The 21,567-nt window shown below is 41.3% G+C and overlaps 2 protein-coding genes across 4 annotated transcripts in view; one reads left to right on the top strand and one right to left on the bottom strand.

Annotated features, from left to right (window-relative positions):
• The window catches only part of GSAP (gamma-secretase activating protein), a 151,539-nt gene that overhangs the window by 55,007 nt on the left and 74,965 nt on the right, over positions 1-21,567 (bottom strand). The window lies entirely within an intron of this gene.
• CCDC146 (coiled-coil domain containing 146) overlaps positions 1-21,567 on the top strand; it is a 164,842-nt gene that overhangs the window by 137,309 nt on the left and 5,966 nt on the right. Inside the window, exons 12-17 of the mRNA XM_075926722.1 lie at positions 2,380-2,468; positions 2,589-2,753; positions 4,774-4,998; positions 8,638-8,866; positions 18,635-18,763; positions 21,030-21,167. Coding sequence (XP_075782837.1) covers positions 2,380-2,468; positions 2,589-2,753; positions 4,774-4,998; positions 8,638-8,866; positions 18,635-18,763; positions 21,030-21,167 — 975 coding nt within the window. The remainder of the gene's footprint in view (positions 1-2,379; positions 2,469-2,588; positions 2,754-4,773; positions 4,999-8,637; positions 8,867-18,634; positions 18,764-21,029; positions 21,168-21,567) is intronic.

Here is a 21,567-nt window from a genome sequence, read left to right as displayed (position 1 = left end):
AATAGTTTATATAAACAGATTAATCAGTTCCCACATATCAGATCAAAATAACCCAGCAAAAGCATAACTAGAACCACTTAAACCACCACTTTTAACAGGACTGGGCAAGCTTTTTGGTCCAAGGGCCACATCAGTGTATGGAAGTTGAATGGAGGACCGTGAACGCTTATGAAATGAGGTTGGGGTGCAGAAGGGAGTGAAGACTCTGACTTTGGATGTGGGCTCTGGGGTGGGGCCAGAAAGGAGGAGTTCAGGGTTGGAGAGGTGGCTCTAAGCTAGGGCAGGGGATTGGAGTGTGGGAGGAGGTGACAGCTTCAGCTAGAAGTGTGGGCTCTGGGGTTGGGCTGGCTATGAGGAGTTTGGGGTTTAGGAGGGTTCTCTGGGCTGGGACCAAAGGGTTTGGAAGATGGGAGGGGACTCAGGGTTGAGGCAGGGATTTGGGCCACAGGGAGGGGAGTCAGGGCTGCAGGTTCCAGGCTGCACTTACCTCAAGCAGCTCCCAGAAGCAGTGGCATGTCCACTTTCCAGCATTTACACAGAGATACGGCAAGCCAGCTCTGTGTGCTGCACACCAGCTGCTGACCTTTCTGCTCCCATTGGCCGCAGTTCCCAGCCAATGGGAACTTTGATGATGGTGCTTGAGGTGGGGACAGAACAGGTAGTTCTCTGCACCCAACATGTAGGAGCAGTCTGGAAGAGGAACATGCCATTTCTTCTTGGAGCTGCATGGAGCAGGGAAAGTCCCAGTCCCTGCTCCACAGCAGGAGCTTGAGGGCCAAATTAAAATGGCTGGCAAGTCTGATATGCCCATGGGCTGTAGTTTGCCCCCCTCTGACTTACACAATGCCTTGAGTCCCACTCTACATCCAGACATTCTACAGAACTCCCATTTCATCATGGAAAATGGAGAAAATGAAGACCTTGCAGCATGCTCAGGCAGTTGCAGATCTGGAAGAACATTTAGAAAGTCCAGGGCTCTAATGGAGAACGTAGAAATGTACCTCTCCAACCAATAGTCAGTGATTGTTTGGAACCTAGAAAACAGACGGGACCAATACAAACCCAAAGTAAAGAAGCTGTCCTGTCTAGGGAAGCTAGAGACCTGCTACTGCCTTCCTGACAGGAATCAACTTAAGACATGTGCTTTTCAGACAATCATATCATAAAGGAAGTGAGAATGGAAATAGCAGGCCTCAAGATAGAAGAGTTGTGAACTGGTTACCCTGACCAATTCTCATGAGGAATGGGAGAGATAGCAACAGACTTTCTTTCTCCATGTCCTCCCTAAAGTTCTGTTTTGTGTTTTTTGCTGCCCTGCTCTCTCCTATTTCTTATCCCTTTCCTAAATTCAAGTGCCCGGGCACTTTAGAAAATCCCACTGGGTGCCTAGCTGCACTCTCTGGTGCCTAATTATACTCCAGTCAGCTGAAGGAAGTGGGCTATGTCCATAAAAGATCATGATGCCATCTACATGTTTTGTTTGTCTTTAAGGTGCTACTAGACTATTTGTTGTTTTTTAAGTTTTACCCATAAGAATGTGGCCCTAATTGACTTTAAGGAAAAGAAAGAATGCTGAGAGGTAGAACAAGCTCAGAGAGAGAGAGACTAAAAATATTGAGAGAATTAAGACAATGAGCTGCTAAAGGCTAGAGCTCTTTTGCTGCTCCTTCCCCCACCTGCCCAAAATTCCTCCCTTGCTTGTTTCCGTATAGCAGACTGTAGTTGTACTTTATCAGGAATCTTGCTGAAATGGGAGTTAAAGACTTAATTTGGATAAGAGCAAATGAGGCATGCTTATTCCTTGTACAACTCTACTGGAACGTAATGAAAGGATTAATTTTGTCCAGTGTTTTACTAATTTTCAACCAATTCTTCAAGATATTCAGCTTCTCCTGAAAGGTGTTGTGTATCCTTAACTCCCATTGAAACTAGAGGGAACAGAGGATATTCAGCAACTTTGAATCAGTCAGCACCTTGCAAGCCCTATGCTTTCTCGAAGAAAGACTGATATTTTTTAAGATGCAGCATCAGACTGTTAACTACAGTAATAATAGTTAATATTGTTGAATGACTTGGTGTAAGTCAATTGTGTACCCTGTAATTGTTAGCAGTCTTTAAAAGGAAGCTATTCCACACACACGCTTTTTTTTTTCTTTTTTATGGTTACTAAAGGACATCTCTGATTTTACTGTGGCTAGAACAAAATACGAGTCTTTAGAATAATTCTTCTCACTGCTTCATTGTCATCTATGGAAATGAAGATTTTGTATCTGTCCTATGTCATTTAAAATGACATAAACAAGTATCTTCAACTTCATATTTGGAATTCTATTGCAGATCGTGAACTATTACAAATGTTCAATGCTATTTATGTTTCAGTTAAAGCTCCACAACATTATTAAAGAGATAAAAACAAAGGAATTTGAAATAAGGGAATATAAGAAGAAGAAGAAAGAAATCCAAAGACAGTAAGAGAATTATAACACATACCATATGAAATAACACTCTTTCTAAAACAATGACCTATTTAAATGGTTTGTGTATAAGCATTATAATAATAATTTCCTTAAATATTTTCATTTTTCCAGACTCAAAGGATTTGCTAAAATGTATGATGTTATTCGAAATGAGAGAAATAAATGTGTAAACTTGGTGCACACTGCTCGCCAGAAAACAACTGAAATTAAAGAGAGGGTAAAAATGCTAGAGAATGAGATGGAAATTTTAAGGGACAATGTTATAGTTAAAGAAAGGTGAGTGTCAAAGTAAAAGTAAATATTTCCTTTGAATAACACCTCTGGATTCCTTCAACCTCTAAAGGCTTAGGATATCATTATTTATCTGATGGATGATGTCGTACTCTGGGACTTGTTCAAAACTTGCCACATCAACTGTAGTCATAAAGAGTCCCAGATACTGGTGTGGTTCCATTATGTGTAGGCAGGAGGCAGGATCTCAGGAGTTCCACTGAGAGTTGTGGAACTCAAGTCTTGCATTTTGCATTGTGGAGCCCTTTTTGTGTTTGCAGCTCTACCCAGCTGGGTTTGAGAGTCAAGCGGGTCAGGGGAGGAGTGCAAAAAGGCCAGTGTATCTGCCTCTGTTCATATCCAATGACCATTGCACTCCATAGAGTCAGAGCTACTGATGCTTTAGTAGCTGCACAGTGATTCCACCATTTGGCAATAAGTTTTGTTCTTATCCAGGTGACGTGGACCTGTCTGGTGCCAAGCTTATTTACTTCGTCTTTCCATGGGAAACAGGATTTTACATCATAGTGTCATTGGCCATCTGCACAGTTTAGGGAACTGACGTATTGAATGTAACCATCTCATACAGTCCATCATTTAATAATACTTTGTACATTTGTAACAGCGTTTACCTCAGTTTTCTTTGCAAATATTTAAAGAAATCTCATAGAACCTTGTGAAGTAGAGAAGTCTTGTTAACCCCTAGTTACATAAAGAGAAAATAAGGCAGAGGCTTAGTGACTGCTATGTCACAGAACTACTCAATGACGAAGCCAAGAATAGAATGCAGGAGACCTAACTCCTAATTTAGTATTTAACCATAAGATCACACTTCCTCCTGTATAGTCTCCTGTGTCTGTTAAGATTAATTTATTAATAGCATAGACAAATAGGTATTTGAATTAGCAATGGAAAATAATTCTACATACCATCTTATTAGCAGTTTAGAAGAATGTACCATGTGGCAACTGAAATCCAATTTATTATAGAGGGAACATCATCCAGTGGTTAGAGAATGCAGATATCTGGGAATCATGAGATCTAATTCTGTCTCTGATTCACTATTTGATCTTACTTTAGTCACTCAACCTCCCTTTACATCAGTTTACTTATCTTAAAATGAGGATGTTAATATTTTCTCCATCATGAGAGTGAGGTGAGGAATGATTATTTTTTGTAAAACACTTGGGCTACATCTACACTGGTGGCTTCTTGCAAAAGAACTCTTTTGCAGAAGAGTTCTTGTGCAAAAAATCTTCCACACGAGCACATCCACACTGCCATGTGCTTTTGCGCAAGAGATGTGCTTTTGCGCAAGAGCATCCATGCCAGTGTGGATGCTCTCTTGCGCAAGAAAGCTCTGATGGCCACTTTAACCATAGGGGCTTCTTGTGCAAGAAATTCATGTTGCCTGTCTACACTGCCCTCTTGTAGAAGAGCTCTTGCGCAAGAGGGCTTATTCCTCGTGGGGAGAGGAATAACTCTTCCAGAAGAAGCCCTGTTTTACAATGCTATACTGTAAATTTACTTGTGCAAGAACGCTCATGCAGTGTAGACAGCAGGCAAGTTTTTGTGCAAGAACAGCTGTCAATGTAGACATAGCCTTGGAGATCTTTTAATTTAGGCATGAGAGCTGTGCAAGATATTATTTCAGTATTATTTAAATAGAGAAAGCTAGACTTCATAAAAATTTAGAAAATTTTGCACCAATGTTACACTTCTATGATAACTTGCAAAGTAGAGAATTGCCACACTACATAGCCCTTCTATGTACCTGACACACCTCTTATTCTGAGGATCTGAGGAATAAAAGAATAATAGAGCCCTAATCCAGTTCTATAGAGTGGGGAGGCTTTCTTCATGAGGGGCATTCTCAGGGAGTGGTTTCCACTCCCTTTAATGTTCCTGTGTACTACCAGAGAGGTATACAGGGCATTAGTATAACAGAGGAGAAGATCCAGATTCTATTATATTGTGTGAATTGGAATTACAAAAATTTACCTTTTCTCTGTTGATTTTATTAAAGAAAACTGCAGAAACACCTTCTGAAGCATTCAAATAATATTGCTATCAAAGACAGCATCCAAAGTGATGTTTGCAAAGTTATTGCAACTCTGCAGGAGATGAAGGAAAAGAGAGAGCAACAGTTACTGGATGTTGACAGACTCACCAATATGATCACTCACATTGAAGAGGAAATGGTACAGCTACGTAAAAAATATGAAAGGGCTGTTCTGCGTCGAAATGAAAGGTAAGAAACAGGGTAAATTTGGCATATAAAACATCTTGAGTCACTTCCACAACATTTCACTTATTTACAATGCTAATCAGAAATTGATGACAAACACCATTTCTCCATAGGATCTGATTCTGGTGTCCATTTGCAGTTCATTGTTAGCTACTGTTGTATTTTGCCTATAAATATAAACTGATTATAGTTTTATGTTTAAATTTTGAAATGGAAAATAGTCCTGGAACATGCCTACCATTAGCCACAGCAATTTTTGTTTGTTTCCTTCTATCAACAATGTTTTTAAAAGGAGGAAACCTCTGTGACTAGGGTTTCAGGGGAGTCATAATAGGATTACTCGGTTAGGGCATACTCTAAAGAATGGGGCAGACAATCCCCAAAGTTTGTGGATATTCCAATACTTAGATTTACTAAGCCAGAACAAAACGGTATCTACAAATACCTTCCTGATAACTAGAAGCCAAAACACAGTTCCTTTGGCAACCCAACTTTGGGCTTCCATCCAGACATGCAAGTCAGATATGATGAAGATTATTGAAAATCTTATTCATTATATAAAAAAGTTCTATGAATCCCAAAGGATCAGAAACATTACCTCCCAAATTAATGCATATTTCAGTTTTTATCCAAATAACCATTTATAACTAATTCTTATTAACTAAACTAAAATGTATTTTGTAAAGAGAGAGTACTGATCAAAAGATCAGTGTCTATACAGACATGAGAATAGTTCTGGGGTCAGTTTCATGGTTGAGAAAGTAAGTTCTGTAGCTGCAAAGAGTTCTTTCAGAAATAGTATGTAGATTCATAGAATCAAAGAATACTGGGACTGGAAGGGACCTCGAGAGGTCATCGAGTCCAGTCCCCTGCCCTCATGGCAGGACCAAATACTGTCTAGACCATCTCTGAAAGACATTTATCTAACCTGCTCTTAAATATCTCCAGAGATGGAGATTCCACAACCTCCCTGGGCAATTTATTCCAGTGTTTGACTACCCTGACAGTTAGGAACTTTTTCCTAATATCCAACCTAAACCTCCCTTGCTGCAATTTAAGCCCAGTGCTCTTGTTCTATCCTCAGAGGCCAAGATGAACAAGTTTTCTCCCTCCTCCTTATGACACCCTTTTAGATACCTGAAAACGGCTATCATGTCCCCCCTCAATCTTCTCTTTTCTAAACTAAACAAACCCAATTCTTTCAGCCTTCCTGTTCTCTAGACCTTTAACCATTCTTGTTGCTCTTCTCTGGACCATCTCCAATTTTTCCACATATTTCTTGAAATGCGGTGCCGAGAACTGGATACAATACTCCAACTGAGGCCTAACAAGTGCAGAGTAGAGCGGAAGAATGACTTGTGTCTTGCTCACAACACACCTGTTAATGCATCCCAGAATCATGTTTGCTTTTTTTGCAACAGCATCACACTGCTGACTCATATTCAGCTTGTGGTCCACTATAACCCCAAGATCACTTTCCGCCGTACTCCTTCCTAGAGAGTTGCTTCCCATTCTGTATGTGTGACGCTGATTATTCCTTCCTAAGTGGAGCACTTTACATTTGTCTTTATTAAACTCCATCCTGTTTACCTCAGACCATCTCTCCAATTTGTCCAGATCATTTTGAATTATGACCCTATCCTCCAGAGCAGTCGCAACCCCTCCCAGCTTGGTATCATCTGCAGACTTAATAAGCGTACTTTCTATGCCGATATCTAAATCGTTGATGAAGATATTGAACAGAGCCGGTTCCAAAACAGACCCCTGCAGAACACCACTTGTTATGCCTTTCCAGCAGGATTGTGAACCATTAATAACTACTCTCTGAGAATAGTTATCCAGCCAGTCATGCACCTACCTTATAGTAGCCCCGTCTAAGTTGTATTTGCCTAGTTTATTGATAAGAATATAATGCGAGACCATATCAAACGCCTTACTAAAGTCTAGGTATAGCACATACCCCACTTCTCCCTTATCCACAAGACTCGTTATCATATCAAAGAAAGCTATCAGATTGGTTTGACATGATTTATTCTTTACAAATCCATGCTGGCTGTTCCCTATCACCTTGCCACCTTCCAAGTGTTTACAGATGATTTCCTTAATTACTTGGTCCACTATCTTCACTGGCACAGAAGTTAAACTAACTGATCTGTAGTTTCCTGGGTTGTTCTTATTTCCCTTTTATAAATGGGCACTATATTTGCCCTTTTCCGGTCTTCTGGACTCTCTCCTATCTCCCATGATTTTCCAAAGATGATAGCTAGAGGCTCAGATACCTCCTCTATCAGCCCCTTGAGTATTCTAGGATGCATTTTATCAGGCCCTGGGACTTGCAGGCATCTAACTTTTCTAGGTGTTTTTTAACTTGTTCTTTTTTTATTTTATCTTCTAAACCTACTCCTTTCCCACTAGCATTCACTATTTTAGGCATTCCTTCAGACTTCTCGGTGAAGACGAAAACAAAGAAGTCATTAAGCATCTCTGCCATTTCCAAGTTTCCTGTTACTGTTTCTCTCTCCTCACTGACCAGTGGACCTACCCTGTCCTATGCCAGTGTTCATATCCAGGGTGATTCAGGTGGTACTGGAAACCTCAGTCTTAAGCTTCCCCTGTATAAAGCCTCAAGCAGATTTGTTATGAAAAGGATCAAACCCCAAAACATCTTTATCTTTCTTGACAACATAGAGATGTGAAAAATAGGCAATCATACAGACTTGGAAGTAGACCTGTTTCCTAAGCGTCACCAGTAATTAGCTACATGACTTGACATAAAGCAATTTCCTATTTTCCACTATTCACAGATGATTTGCTATAAAAGTAAAAGAGAGATCAATATAGTGATATCACTATATGAACAGTTCATTTAAATATTAAGATTTCCTTTTGATCTGTGAATTAACAGAATACAGTATAGACAGGAACTGTTTGATTATATCGTTAATCTCTAACTATATATGTAAATACACAAAAACACAAACATTATCTACCTATATATCCCTAAAGGTTGAATTTGGGTCATTTATCCTGCAGAATGCTTAATCCTTTCTATCCATGTATCATCACAGCTTCTAACCAGGAATGCTAAATACCTGGAATCTGGTCTTACTAGAATGGCAGTATCTGCAGTGAGGATCAGAAAGATGTGCACTACATTATATAATTATTTGGCATTTCTTCAGTGGTCATGTTATACAACTCATAGAATAATGTCTACAATAACAACTGCATTTGCTATTGAATCCCCTGAGTGCTTAATAGCCTCCTCCTCTGTTTATCTATAAGTGCACAGATGTGATATGAGAAGGCACAAGAGATGAATATCACTGACCAGGATCATCCATTTTTTAAATAACTTCCATGGAAGGCAATAGAATTGTCCAAAAAAAAAGCATGCTGAGAGACCAGCACATAGGTTATGCTTACGATTTTCTTTCATAGTTCGTAGATATGAACATTTTTGTTACTGGTTAAAAATATTGTAAAAGATTAAATAAGGATTTTGAAAAAATCTATGTACATTTTCAAAGATTATTGTTAGTGAAAAATTCTGCCACTTGCATTCTTAAATGGGAACTAACACTGATGTGAATGGGAGGTTTTAAAGCCTGCCTTTAACTTTTGATTTTGGGTTTATTGCAGTGGTGTTTTGCTCATAGAGCGAGAGGAAGAAGTATGTATTTTCTATGAAAAAATAAACATTCAGGAGATGATGAGTAGAAATGGAGATATTGAGATACATGTCATGGATGAAAAAATCAGGTTTCTGAAGCTGAAGCTAACTGAGAAAAAAAGACAGATTGAGTTGTCCCTGAAAATGCTGCCAATGAAGAATGCCTTGGATGCAGATTTGGTGGTACTTCAGATTCAGGTAGATGGAATTAAGAAACTGTTTTTGGGGAGGTCTTATTTTCATTTTTTTTAAACTAAATTGTTTCAGTTTGTATTACTCTGTTGTTTTGATAAAATAAATAAAATCATGGTTATGGGAATTTAAATGTATTCCATCAGAAAAGCTGTAGTGTCAACAAAACAGTTAACACAGACTGACAAAACATTAAGACACCAATCCAGTAAATCACTTAAGTGTATGCATAATTTTAAGAAAGTCAGTAGTCCTGTTGGCTTTAATCAACACACATGCTGAAGTGGTTGGGGCCTAAGATAAGAACAATGTTGCTTTGAACATCAGCATGGTTAAACTGTAGAATACCATAATGTAAAAACAGTATCTGTATGAAATTGGTCAAAATGTATTGACTGTGTCTTTTGTCAGCTATTCCCCTTTGCAAAATACTAGCTCAATTCACTGAGAACACTTGACCTTAAACCTACTCTGGCAACTAAACTGCCTGCTGTGATATAATCCATGTACATGTTCCTGCATACAAAAAAACAGTGACAGCTAAGCTCTCATTACAAAATGACATTAGACAATTAACAAGCTGTAGTGTTCATCATTGTTGTGAACATTTTTCCTTTGCTTTATGAAATGGCTCATTTACTTCTGACCTTATTTCCAGATGGTAATCTTTTCCAGACATAATCTCTTTGCTTCTGTACAGAATTGTAATGTATGGTGTATCAGTGCTGCTGGTGGTTGCATAGACTAGAGATTGATAGCACTGCATTATTCTATTACCTCTGCTCTTTCAAGGAAATTGTATGTTCAGCTAAGAGTTTGTATAGTGTCTTTCATAAAACTGTATCCCAAAGAACTTTATCGAGGTACTGTAATCAATTGAGTTACAGAGTTTCATAATGAATAGAGGGAGTGAGAAAAGATGGAAACGAGCCAGAGAGTATAAAGATGTTTCAACTGAGATTCTAAATGAGATGGAGAGCCAGTCAGTCAACTTCAGTGACAAAACACAGAAGTGTTGTTTCCTGAACTGAAATGAAGTCAGTTGTGAAACCTTTGGTTGATACTGTAGCAGATATTGATAACATCCTGCAGCTTCTCCTTCATCATGATGATATTTATTAAGCATAAAGCCGTATGTAAAGGGAAACTATTACTGTCTGAGGCTTTTTTAATTCTCTGTATAATAAAGTCAGCATAAAATCAGAAAGCAGTGAAGCACAGTGGGCATGATATTAATGACAGGGTATGTTTCAAAAATTTGCCCAAGTGAAAGATTGTTCCAGTGACCAATGGCAAATAATGAGTGCCATTATCCGAATTTTAAAAGCTAGAGATCATGTTTCAATGTTGTTTTTAACCTGTAGGCCTGTTGTCCAGCTCTCTCATTATTTCTGCCACTCTCTGATGTCCCAAGTAGATCTTCCAAAGTCAACACTTATCTGAAGTTCACCAGGGACAGTGCCCACTTTCAGACATATTCTATGGCTACGTCTATACTGGCATGATTTTCCGCAAATGCATTTAACGGAAAAGTTTTCCATTAAAAGCATTTGCGGAAAAGAGTGTCTAGATTGGCATGGATGCTTTTCTGCAAAAGCACTTTTTGTGGAAAAGCGTCCGTGCCAATCTAGACGCGCTTTTGTGCAAAAAAGCCTCGATCGCCATTTTTGCGATCGGGGCTTTTTTGCGCAAAACAAATCTGAGCTGTCTACACTGGCCCTTTTGCGCAAAAGCTTTGAGCAAAGGGGACTTTTGCCCGAATGGAAGCAGCATAGTATTTCCGCAAGAAGCACTGATTTCTTACATGAGATCGTCAGTGCTCTTGCGGAAATTCAAGCGGACAGTGTAGACAGCTGACAAGTTTTCCGCAAAAGCAACTGCTTTTGCGGAAAAACTTGCCAGTCTAGACACAGCCTATGTGGTTTTTTGTATTTGCTAGATAAGGATCAAAACAATAACTTTGAATCCAAACAATTTTGGGGTGGGCTGCTGAATTTGAATCTCTGGAGTTGATGTGAGTCTGTTCCTGGGGCTTTGATCGAGGGATGTAAAATCCCAGTTAATCAGTTAACCAATTAAACATTGTGTTTAACCAGTTAGTCCTGGTCTACATTAGGAAGTTATTTTAAAATAACTCCTCTTATTTCAAAATAACAACCAGAGCGTCCACACTATGAAGCCCGTTATTTCAAAATAAGGAGCTGGTTATTTTGAAATAATAACTCCGGCTTTCCACAAGGAATATTGCTTATTTCAAAATAGTTATTTTGAAATAGCGGTAGTGTGAATGCTCCACTGCTGCTATTTTGAAATAACTACTCCCCAGAGTCATTCAAAGTAAATACTCCTCAGTGCTTTCTGGGGCTCTAAGTCAAGGTAGTGCATCCACATTAAGGGAGCCTGCCTTGGACTAATTTCGAGGCCTGCCTGTAGTGTGAACACATTATTTCAAAATAAGTTATTTTGAAATAATTCCCAGTGTAGACATGTCCTTAATGATTAAATTGGGGTAGGCAGTGGGAGGTGATACCTGGTTTCTGGTTTTCTTTCTTCTGCTGCCTATGATCTCATCTTTCCCTTTTTTCTACTTTCTACTTCTTAACTTTTATCATCTACTTTTTATTCCAACCCTTTGCTATTCTTTCAGCTTTGACTGACAGCCCCTCTTTCTCACCCACCATTTTTGCCCCTTTCCTCTTGGCTGCCACATTCCCAACATGCTTTTCTAGCATGAGAGTTCAGTAGATTGTGATATCTAATGCCAGATGAGCTACTAGCAAAAGAGGTCAGAAACTAGTAGCTCATCAAATAAGAATTAGGATGAGATGCTTTACTTACGATCAGTGTCAGGCATCTAATGTTAGAAATGCTTACAGTAGTGGGGAACCTTTTTTGGGTCAGGGGCACTGATCCACAGAAAAATCAGTCAGGAGGAAAAGGGGGGATACACACAAGTGAGAAGCAAACAAAAACACACCCTCACTGACATGGCCCCCTGACCAAGAAGGAGACACTCCCCATATTCTCCTCATACTGCCGAGTCTTGGGTGGCCCAGGCTGGTAGATTGTTTTGTGCTCCAGCCCCACACAGGGCTGGAGCACCATCATGGGCTCCACAATACTGGGAGGAGCCCTGAGCCTTGGGGGTCAGATCCAAGCAAGCTGGAGGCCACATCTAGCTCCCGGGCCTGAGGTTCCCCACCCCTGGCTTAGCTCTTCTTGTGTCTGATGTGTAAAAAAAATCTGGTACTAGTAAGACTCCACCCTGGGCTGTCCTAAGGTATAAATACCATACAACCTTTAATTGGAACTGCATACTAGGGTCTGGTGCTGAAGACTGAAATGATCCGTGAACACTAATCTGTCTTCATGCATCAGTGAAAAATATTTGGCATTAAATGGTAATCGGTCCAATGTGCAGACCTGCTGAGGCACTTAGTGCTTAAGGAGATAGCTTCACTCCCAAGCAAGCAAAGAGGTAAAGAAATCAATCTCAGAATGTATCTAGTGTCATGATGAGGTGAAAATCTATGTCTTGTTTTATGCAGGAAGACAGTACAGATCATCAGAATAGTCCCTTCTGTTCTTAAAATATAAAATCTATTAAACCAGAAACAGTTTTACCCACTGCTGTCATTGACATATAAGGCAAGTGGAGAAAACATAGAAAGAAGATTATATTCAAAACGAATAGTCCTTCATGGCACCTTAAAGACTAACAAATATATATATATATATATATATATATATAGGTTGAACCTCCCAAATCCAGAACTCTCTGGTCCGGCAACATCCGTGGCCCCCCAGGATCATGGATGTTGCTGGACCAGAGAGCCCTGGTGCCCAGCATTGCGAGCTGGTCGGGGATCCAGTGGTGGGGACTCCCATGGCAAGCACTGTCCCAAGGGAGCTCCATCAGGCAGGGCAGTAGTGGGACCAATGAGCCCCCATCCCCAGGAAGTCCTGGCAGGCTGCGGCAGCAGCAGGGCAACTGGGGAACCTTGTGCCAGGGAAGCTCTGGCGGGGCATGGCAGAAGCGAGGCCATGACAGCTGGGAATCTCCATCCCCAGAGAGCCCCAGCTGGCTGACAACAGTGGCCGGAGCCCAAGTCCTATAGCAGCAGGGCTGGAGCCCAGTGGCAGTGGGGCAACAGCGGAGCCAACTGCAGGGAGGGGCAGTGTCTTGGGAGGCTGGTGGCAGGGGACCTCCCCAATCCGTCAATTGTCTTATTTAGGACAGGTCAGGTCCTGAGGGTGCTGGACCAGAGACGTCCAATCTGTAGTATTATGAGCTTTTGTGGGCAAAACCCACTTCTTCAGAAGAGGAGTAGGTTTTGCCCACAAAAGTTTGTGATTCTATATATATTTTTGTTAAGTCTTTAAGGTGCCACAGGATTGCTTATTTTTAAAGTTACAGACTAACACTGCTACCCCTCTGAGACTTTATGTTCAAAACAGTTATGCAAACACATTAGCATGGTTATTTATATGAATAACATTTATTTTTATAGCCTCACATTGAGTACTTTTGGCTATAGCTATATGTATTTTATTTCACCTGTGAAAATGAAAACTTTGCGTTGATACTATTTAAACTGCTTGTTATTTTTATTTTGAATACATCATCAAACTTTTTCTTTTTACCTTTATATTTATATTTAAGAATTAGGAATGTTTTCACTGCAAAAAATCTATAAGTTTAGTGTGAAACTTTCTAAATATGGCTGTTCTGAGTTGGTAGAGGTATCCTTTGACATAAACATATTTATGGAGTAAAAACCCAACCCTACAACCCTTACTTGAGTGGGCAGTCCCTACTCACATAACTAAATTTGTCAATATCAATAAGGATTGCACAAATGAAGAGGTTTGCAGGATTGGGCCCTGGATGTGAAATACATTGGAACTGTAGCTACATCCTGTTATTTGACACAGACTTGTTTTTAAATTCTTCTTTTTGCAAAACACAGTGTATTGTACTCATTTCTAGTAACTAACATCAATATATTTCTCAATCCCCTGACAGTATGTGGTTCAATCTAAGTGATGCATGTGTGAAACCAAAATATGACTGGACAAATAGAGGGGCAGCAATCTTACATTTTGACTCGTTTGTCTTGTAGTTAGTTCCCTTTTTAAAAAGTTTTCAAGCCTTTTTAAGGTTCTTTTCTGTGATGCTACTTCTTGGAACAGGAAGCAACAGATGCTGCCTTTTTTCAAGAAAAAAGTGCTTAAACTGAATATTCTAGTGGTTTTCTGTTATCATAGCATCAGCTTTATCATTTTCCACAGTTCTGTGTTTGTGTTTTTGCACATAAAACAAACCCAAAAAAACACATGGTCAGCACTTAACCTCTAGTGGGCTTATTTCTTTGGTTAGATCTAAAAATTCCTTAGTTTATGGCAAATCAATGTAGCTGCAAGAGATAATGTCAGCTATCTCCTTAGTAATTTGTCACCTGAGAGTATATGAGTTGTCTTTAGACCTAATTATATGAATCATGTTTATGTTAATGCTGAAAGATTAATAGCCCAACAGATTAAATCACAATAAATTAATGGAAATATACCAAATATGTCATGTTGCAAAAATAGGCCAACACTCTATTACCAGTCCTCTTTATCCTGTGTCACTTGTCCTGGTCTGTATTTCTGCTAGCTAATTTTACTACTAAATTTTACTACCTCCCATTACCACTGGATCTGAATGCCTTCTAGCTGAGCTCACAGTGGCTCTGTCCAGTCTTTTGGAGCAATAGCTTAGTTAGTTTACTGGGTTTTGTTTCTTAGCTTGTTTATATGTGGGTGGGTCAGAACAGTGTGTGTTAGACACATAATGAGAGGCAAAGCTAAGTGGAATAAATGAGAAGCCTGTGTTGTGCCTCCTGGACAGGAGTCCAACAGTGTAGAAGAAACTGACAATGTGAACTGCTGTACAACTTGAAAACATTAATAGCAACATCACTAGTGTCAGTGTCTCATTTGTATTTCTTCTATTCAGGTAGTTTTGTCTTTTTGCTTTCTGGGTAGCTTCTATTACTAGGCTTCCATAAATACAGACTTGGAGGCATTTTTCCTTTCTGCTTTGAGTAATAAAGGTGCCAGCAGCAAATATTAGGGGCCAGAAGAAAAGGGCTGATCTTAGCTACATAGCTGTGAATCCTTGGCATCATATTTCTTCTGTTGTATTTTGTATTGTTTCTGACTAGTCCCCATTTCCACTCCTGGAACAGGCAATGCAGAACAAGGGCTTTGAGCTGGGCTTGTGGGAGCTGCAGCACAGCACATAGCTGTCCATGAAACCTGAGCATGGGATTTTACACTGCTGGAGCTTAGTTCCAGAGGAGTAAAAACCTGGGCTGAATGCAGAAGCGTTTAGTTCTACTGCTGACTGATTAAGCACCCACAGTTCCTACCTTAATGCAACCCTGCCTACTTTCACTGTCTCAGACATAGGACTGTTGTGCTGGGGTTCATTCAATGGATATAGGGTGAAAAACACACAGGCTGGCTGTGTCTACACTGGCATCCCTTCCAGAAAAGGGATGCTGATGTAGCACATTGGAATAGGCAAATCCGCGGGGGATTTAAATATCCCCCGCGGTATTTGCATTAACATGGCTGCCGCTTTTTTCCGGCTTGGAGATAAGCCGGAGAAAAGCGTCAGTCTAGACGTGATTCTCCGGAAAATAAAGCCTTTGAAAGTACTTTGAAAGTAGGAATAAGAGATCCTCCGGAAAAGGCTTTATTTTCCAGAGAATCACGTCTAGACTGGCGCTTTTCTCCGGCTTATCTCCAAGCCAGAAAAAAGCGGCAGCAATGTTAATGCAAATACCGCGGGGGATAGTTAAATCCCCCGCGGATTTGCCTATTCCAACGTGCTACATTAGCATCCCTTTTCCGGAAGGGGTGCCAGTGTAGACACAGCCGCTATGTCTACACTGGCAGCTTCCTGTGCAAAAACAGCTGTTCTTGTGCAAAAACTTGCCTGCTGTCTACACTGCATGTGCATTCTTGCAAAAGTAAATTTACAATATAGCATTGTAAAACAGGGCTTCTTCTGGAAGAGTTATTCATCTCCCAATGAGGAATAAGCTCTCTTGTGCAAGAGCTCTTCCACAAGAGGGCAACATGAATTTATTGTGCAAGAAGCCCCTATGGTTAAAATGGCCATCAGAGCTTTCTTGCGCAAGAGAGCATCCACACTGCCACGGATGCTCCTGCACAAAAGCTCATGCCAGTGAAGACACGCTCTTGTGGAAGACTTTTTGCACAAGAACTCTTCCGCAAAATAATTCTTGCACAAGAAGCTGCCAGTGTAGACGTAGCCACAAAGTATAATGTACTCCCAGGATTTGAAAAATGGTCTGTGGATAAAAAGGGAAATGAAACCCATGGGCTACATCTAGATTGCATCCCTTTTTCGTAAAAGGGATGCAAATTAGACGTATCGCAATTGCTAATGAAGCGGGGATTTAAATCTCCCCCGCTTCATTAGCATAAAAATGGCTGCGCTTTTTTTCGGCATGGAGCTTTGCCAGAAAAAAGCGCCAGTCTAGACGCAGATCTTTCAGAAAATAAAGCCTTTTCTGAAAGATCCCTTATCCCTTATTTTAAGAGGGATAAGGGATCTTTCAGAAAAGGTTTTATTTTCCAAAAGATCTGCGTCTAGACTGGTGCTTTTTTTCGGCAAAGCTCTGTGCTGAAAAAAAGCAGCAGCCAGTTTTATGCTAATGAAGCGGGGGAGATTTAAATCCCCACTTCATTAGCAATTGCGATACGTCTAATTTGCATCCCTTTTACGAAAAAGGGATGCAGTCTACACGTAGCCTAACTGTCTAGTAAAGAGAAAAGAGTCAATCCAGGATTTGTTTGAGAGCCATTATGTCTTCCCCTAAAGAACATTCTCACACTAGTAATCCCTCCACAGCCTCCCCACTTCTGCCCTCATTCCATCCTCTGTGCTCTCAAGGGATCTGTTATAGATCCTCCAGCTGGGGATGTGATAATGTACCCATGTACACGGATAACCTATAAGCCTAGACTCATCAGTTAATCTTCACAGTTACATACAAGGTCCTCCTCCCCCACTTTGCAGGGTGGTAGGGTGGAGTTGGTGCACGTGGGGGAGCCAGCTCCCTCAGTGCTGCCCGCCTCTCCTCCCCCCCACATACTGCTGCCTCTGTTTCAGCTGCTATATGTGAGGCAGGAGCAGGGGGAGGGGAGGTGGATCCACAGGAGCCAGTGCTCACAAAGAACTGCTTTTGGCTCCTGGGGAGTCAACCCCCCATGTGTAAACATAAACATAAATATTCAGCAGTTACACTTTTACATAAATACACACATTTTGCATTTTAACATCTCTACCCCAGCCATTCGAAGCAGGAAATCACTCTTTGCCTCCAAGCCCCCAGCTAGCTGGATTTGGTGTCAAAGAGGCAGTCTTTTTCCAAACTTCATGATGAGGGAGTGTCTTCTCACTCAAATGGCTGGTACCATGTAGGGATGTTAAATTTAATTTAATCAACTAATTGACGGATTTTCCATTGACTAGTCGATTAGTTGATAAGTGAGGGAGCCACAGAGGTGTTAGCTCCAGACCTCTGGAGCTAACCCCACTGCAGCTGTGACTTTTAAATGTATTAAGAGCCAGAAAGCAGCAGGGGGGGACCCAGCACGAGCTGGGACAGCTGATTCCCAGCTTGCTCCGGATCCCCCCCGCTGCACTTCTGATTTTTTAATGTGTTAAGAGCTGGCAAGCTTTTAATAAATTTAAAAAGCAGAGGTGCAGTGTCTAATTCCTGTCTTGCACCTAGTCCCCACTACCGCTTTGTCTCCCCTGCCCCCCATGGAGACAGTGCTGGAGGGAACCAGTTTCTAAGCCAGCTCCTCCCAGCACCGACTCCTGCTCCCCCCTTCCTGCCTCTGATAGAGTCATCAAGGGGAGAAAGATGTGACTAGTTGAGGGACTAGTCGACTATCTAATAAGCTTTTGCCTATTGAGTAGTCGACTAGTCGCTTACATCTCTAATGCCATGCAATCTGAGGGTACGTCTAGACTACAGGCTTTTGTCAACAGAAGTTTTGTTGACAGATACTGTCAACAAAACTTCTGTCGACAAAGAGCATCTACACTACATTCAGTTCTGTTGACAAAGCAAGCTGCTTTGTCAACATAGTAGTGTAGACGCAAAGGACAGTTTACATGCAATAACACCTTCTGTCGACAGAAACTCTGTCGACAGAAGACGTTATGCCTCGTAAAATAAGGTTTACCAGTGTTGACAAAACTGCTGAGTTCTGTCGACGTTATGTCGACAGAACTCAGCAGTAGTGTAGACGCAGGTATAGTTTTGTCGACAAAAGTCCACTTTTGTCGACAAAACCCTGTAGTCTAGACACACCCTGACATTCCAGAGACATGCTTTATCAATAGAAAAATCTCAGGTGCCTTTTGTTGTGTGTGAGGAAGGCCATTGATGAACAAATGGTTGAAGATGTATTTGAAAAATGAATAGCTGTGTGTGGCCTATATTAATCTATGATAAAATACAAATAAGGCTAATTCTGCCCTACCAACCTATCCTGTACCACCTCATTAATTTCAGTAGAGGTCTTAGGTGCATAAGTCAGACAAAAGTGGGCTAAAGCATCACTAAGAACTACAGTGTAGATTATAATTTAATATGTATCATCTGTGATTGCCTAGTTTATCATGTAGCAATAATGAATTTTTTATTTACTCATCCAAACATATGTTTTCTTGTTTGGTAGTATTCTCAGTGCAAAGACAGAATTAAAAGTCTGGAGAAACACTTTGCTGATCCTGAAGGAAAGGACAGAAGGCGAGCCCTGGAAGGGAAGGATCCATCTCTACCTGAACTATTCAAAAAGATTGAGGCGGTAACATAGCAAATCTGGCAACAAGATTTATCACAATACATGACTGGATTACCCTAGAACAGTGACTCTCAACAAAGCATTTCACCCTTTTTAAACAAAACATTGTTTTGAGTTTAACTCATTTTATAAAAAGGGTTTAAAAAACTCAAAATGGAAAAAAATGATTTGGGTCAAAGGAAAGACGGTGTTTGGCTTAAATATTTTTTGTTTCAGGGAGCAAATTCTGTTTTGGCTCAACCAAAAACATTTTTTCCCAGCTCTGCCACCAAACCGAAAGCTCAAGTGTTTACTTAGTTTTAATGGATGCACCCTGGCCCTACTCTTCATATCTTGCATAGATTTACCCTTCAACTGTGTCTAGACTGGCCAGTTTTTCGGAAAATCAGCCGCTTTTCTGGAAAAACTTGCCAGCGGTCTACACTGGCCACTTGAATTTCCGCAAAAGCACTGACTTCCTACTGTAAGAAATCAGTGCTTTTTATGGAAATACTATGCTGCTCCCGTTCATGCAAAAGTCCCTTTTGCACAAAAGGGCCAGTGTAGACAGCTGAGATTTGTTTTGTGCAAAAAAGCCCCGATCGCGAAAATGGCAATCGGGGCTTTTTTGCAGAAAAGCGCGTCTAGATTGGCCATGGACGCTTTTCCGCAAAAAGTGCTTTTGCGGAAAAGCGTCCGTGCCAATCTAGACGCTCTTTTCTGAAAATGCTTTTAACGGAAACGTTTTCCATTAAAAGCATTTCCGGAAAATCATGCCAGTCTAGATGTAGCCTTCCTGTTACACATCTGCCCTATTATGAGGAGCAGCTCTGCAATAGGAGCATGACAATCAGGGTGGAACTCAGAAACACTATAGTGAGCCCACATGTGTACAGTACAGGAAGTCCCCGACTTATGTCGGATCCGCACTTACGAACGGGGTTTTCTCGCCCCGGAGCTCACAGGCGGCAGGTCGCCACCCGTGTCCTCTGGGGCGAGAAAAGCTTCTCCCGGTCTCCCTGGTCTGCTGTAGGGGTCCAGCAAAGCCGCTAGACCCCCCCCCCCCAGCAGACCAGGGACACCCGAGCAAAGCCGCCACCTGGCTTTGATGGACCCTCCCCAACAGACCGGGGGACAGGAGCAAAGCCTTGGAGCACACCCGCAGCGGGACAGCCCGGGCGCGCTTGGGCTGTCCCGCTGCGGGCGTGCTCCAAGGCTTTGCTCCTGTCCCCCTGGTCTGCTGGGGGGGGTGCAGCTAGTGCCCCACTTCCCCAGCAGACCAGGCTTTTCTTGCCTACCCCTGGGGTAGAGCAGCTGGGGGCTGCCGGGTTGGTCCCGCAGCGCCGCTCCGGACCAACCCGGCAGCACCCCAGCTGCTCTGCCCCAGGCATCCTGATTCAGCTGCTGGTGGTCAGTTTCAGCTGCTGCTGAATCAGGACGCCTGGGGCAGAGCAGCTGTGGTGCTGCTGGGTTGCTCCAGTAGCGCCGAGGAGCCGCGCTACTGGAGCAACCCAGCAACACCCCAGCTGCTCTGTCCCAGGTGTCCCCAAGTCAGCCGCTGCTGAAACTGACCAGTGGCTGACTACAGGAAGCCCAAGGCAGAGTTGCTCTTCCCCAGGCTTCCTGGAATCAGCCACTGATCAGTTTCAGCAGCAGCTGACTTGGGGACGCCTGGGTTTCTTAAGTTGAATCTGTGTGTAAGTCAGAACTGGCATCCAGATTCAGCCGCGGTTGAAACTGATCAGTTTCTGACGCCAGTTCCAACTTACATACAGATTCAACTTAAGAACAAACCTACAGTCCCTATCTTGTACGTAACCCGGGGACTGCCTGTATTGGCAACTCCAAGCAACCTAAATCCTAAGTCAGGCCCTTACCCTCCACCCTGCTTCACACCCTACCTTAAAAAGCATAAGACTTTTTTTTAAAAAAAAAAAGGTGTATTTTGCGTTCTTTTTATTTGCTTTCCACTTCCTGATACTTTAGGGCTTGCATTTTTCAGTGTTTTCTCTGCAGCCATGAAGGCTAGAAAGTTTCTTTTGTTTTAAATAAAAGCAGTAATACAGCTTAAATAAATAAACTCTGTACTTAGACCTGGAGTTGGTGTTAGAGTTGTAATCCTAGTCATTCAAGAAAGGATTCATTGTGATTATTTATGCTGTTATAATTTTTTTACATACTTTTAAAAAGCTGTCAAGTCTGTAAAAAAAATGTATCTATTCCAAAGTGATTGTGAGCAGGTCTTATTCCTATTCATTCACCATTGCATATTAATTTGTTCTTATTATAGTTAGAAATACAGCTGGTACAAAAGGAAGAGAGATTGCTGGAGAAGGACTTTATTTATGAGCAAGTTTCCCGGCTAACAGATAGACTCCGTACCAAGACAGAGAATGGAAAGGAAGATACGCTGATATTAGCAAAACGGGTAAATGTTAAACTCTTTGTTACTATGCATCCAGTATGTAACTAAAACTGCTGAAATATTGTATTTGTGGAGGCGAGAACTAGATGACTTTCAATACAAACTTATACTGTACTTACAATATTTCATGGGAAATTACAGGAAACTATTTGCAGTATAGAGCTATCTGAAGATGACATAACTATAGTTGTAAATAAGTTAAATGCAATGTATTTCATTGAAATCTCAGAGATGTGCTGTTAGCGTTTTCTTTACCTTTTATTCATGTGTACAATTAATTATTTTTGGAGTTGGAAGCTTACCAGCTAGGCAAAATACTGAAAGTTGTCTCCTTTTCGAATGTATGCTCTACACAATAGTTTCAAAAGTACCTGGACCTGCTCAATATTAGAAAGAACACAGG

This window comes from Pelodiscus sinensis, chromosome 1, assembly GCF_049634645.1.
Source record: "Pelodiscus sinensis isolate JC-2024 chromosome 1, ASM4963464v1, whole genome shotgun sequence".
Taxonomy (NCBI): Eukaryota; Metazoa; Chordata; order Testudines; family Trionychidae; genus Pelodiscus; species Pelodiscus sinensis.
This window is presented reverse-complemented; position numbering and strand designations above follow the sequence as displayed.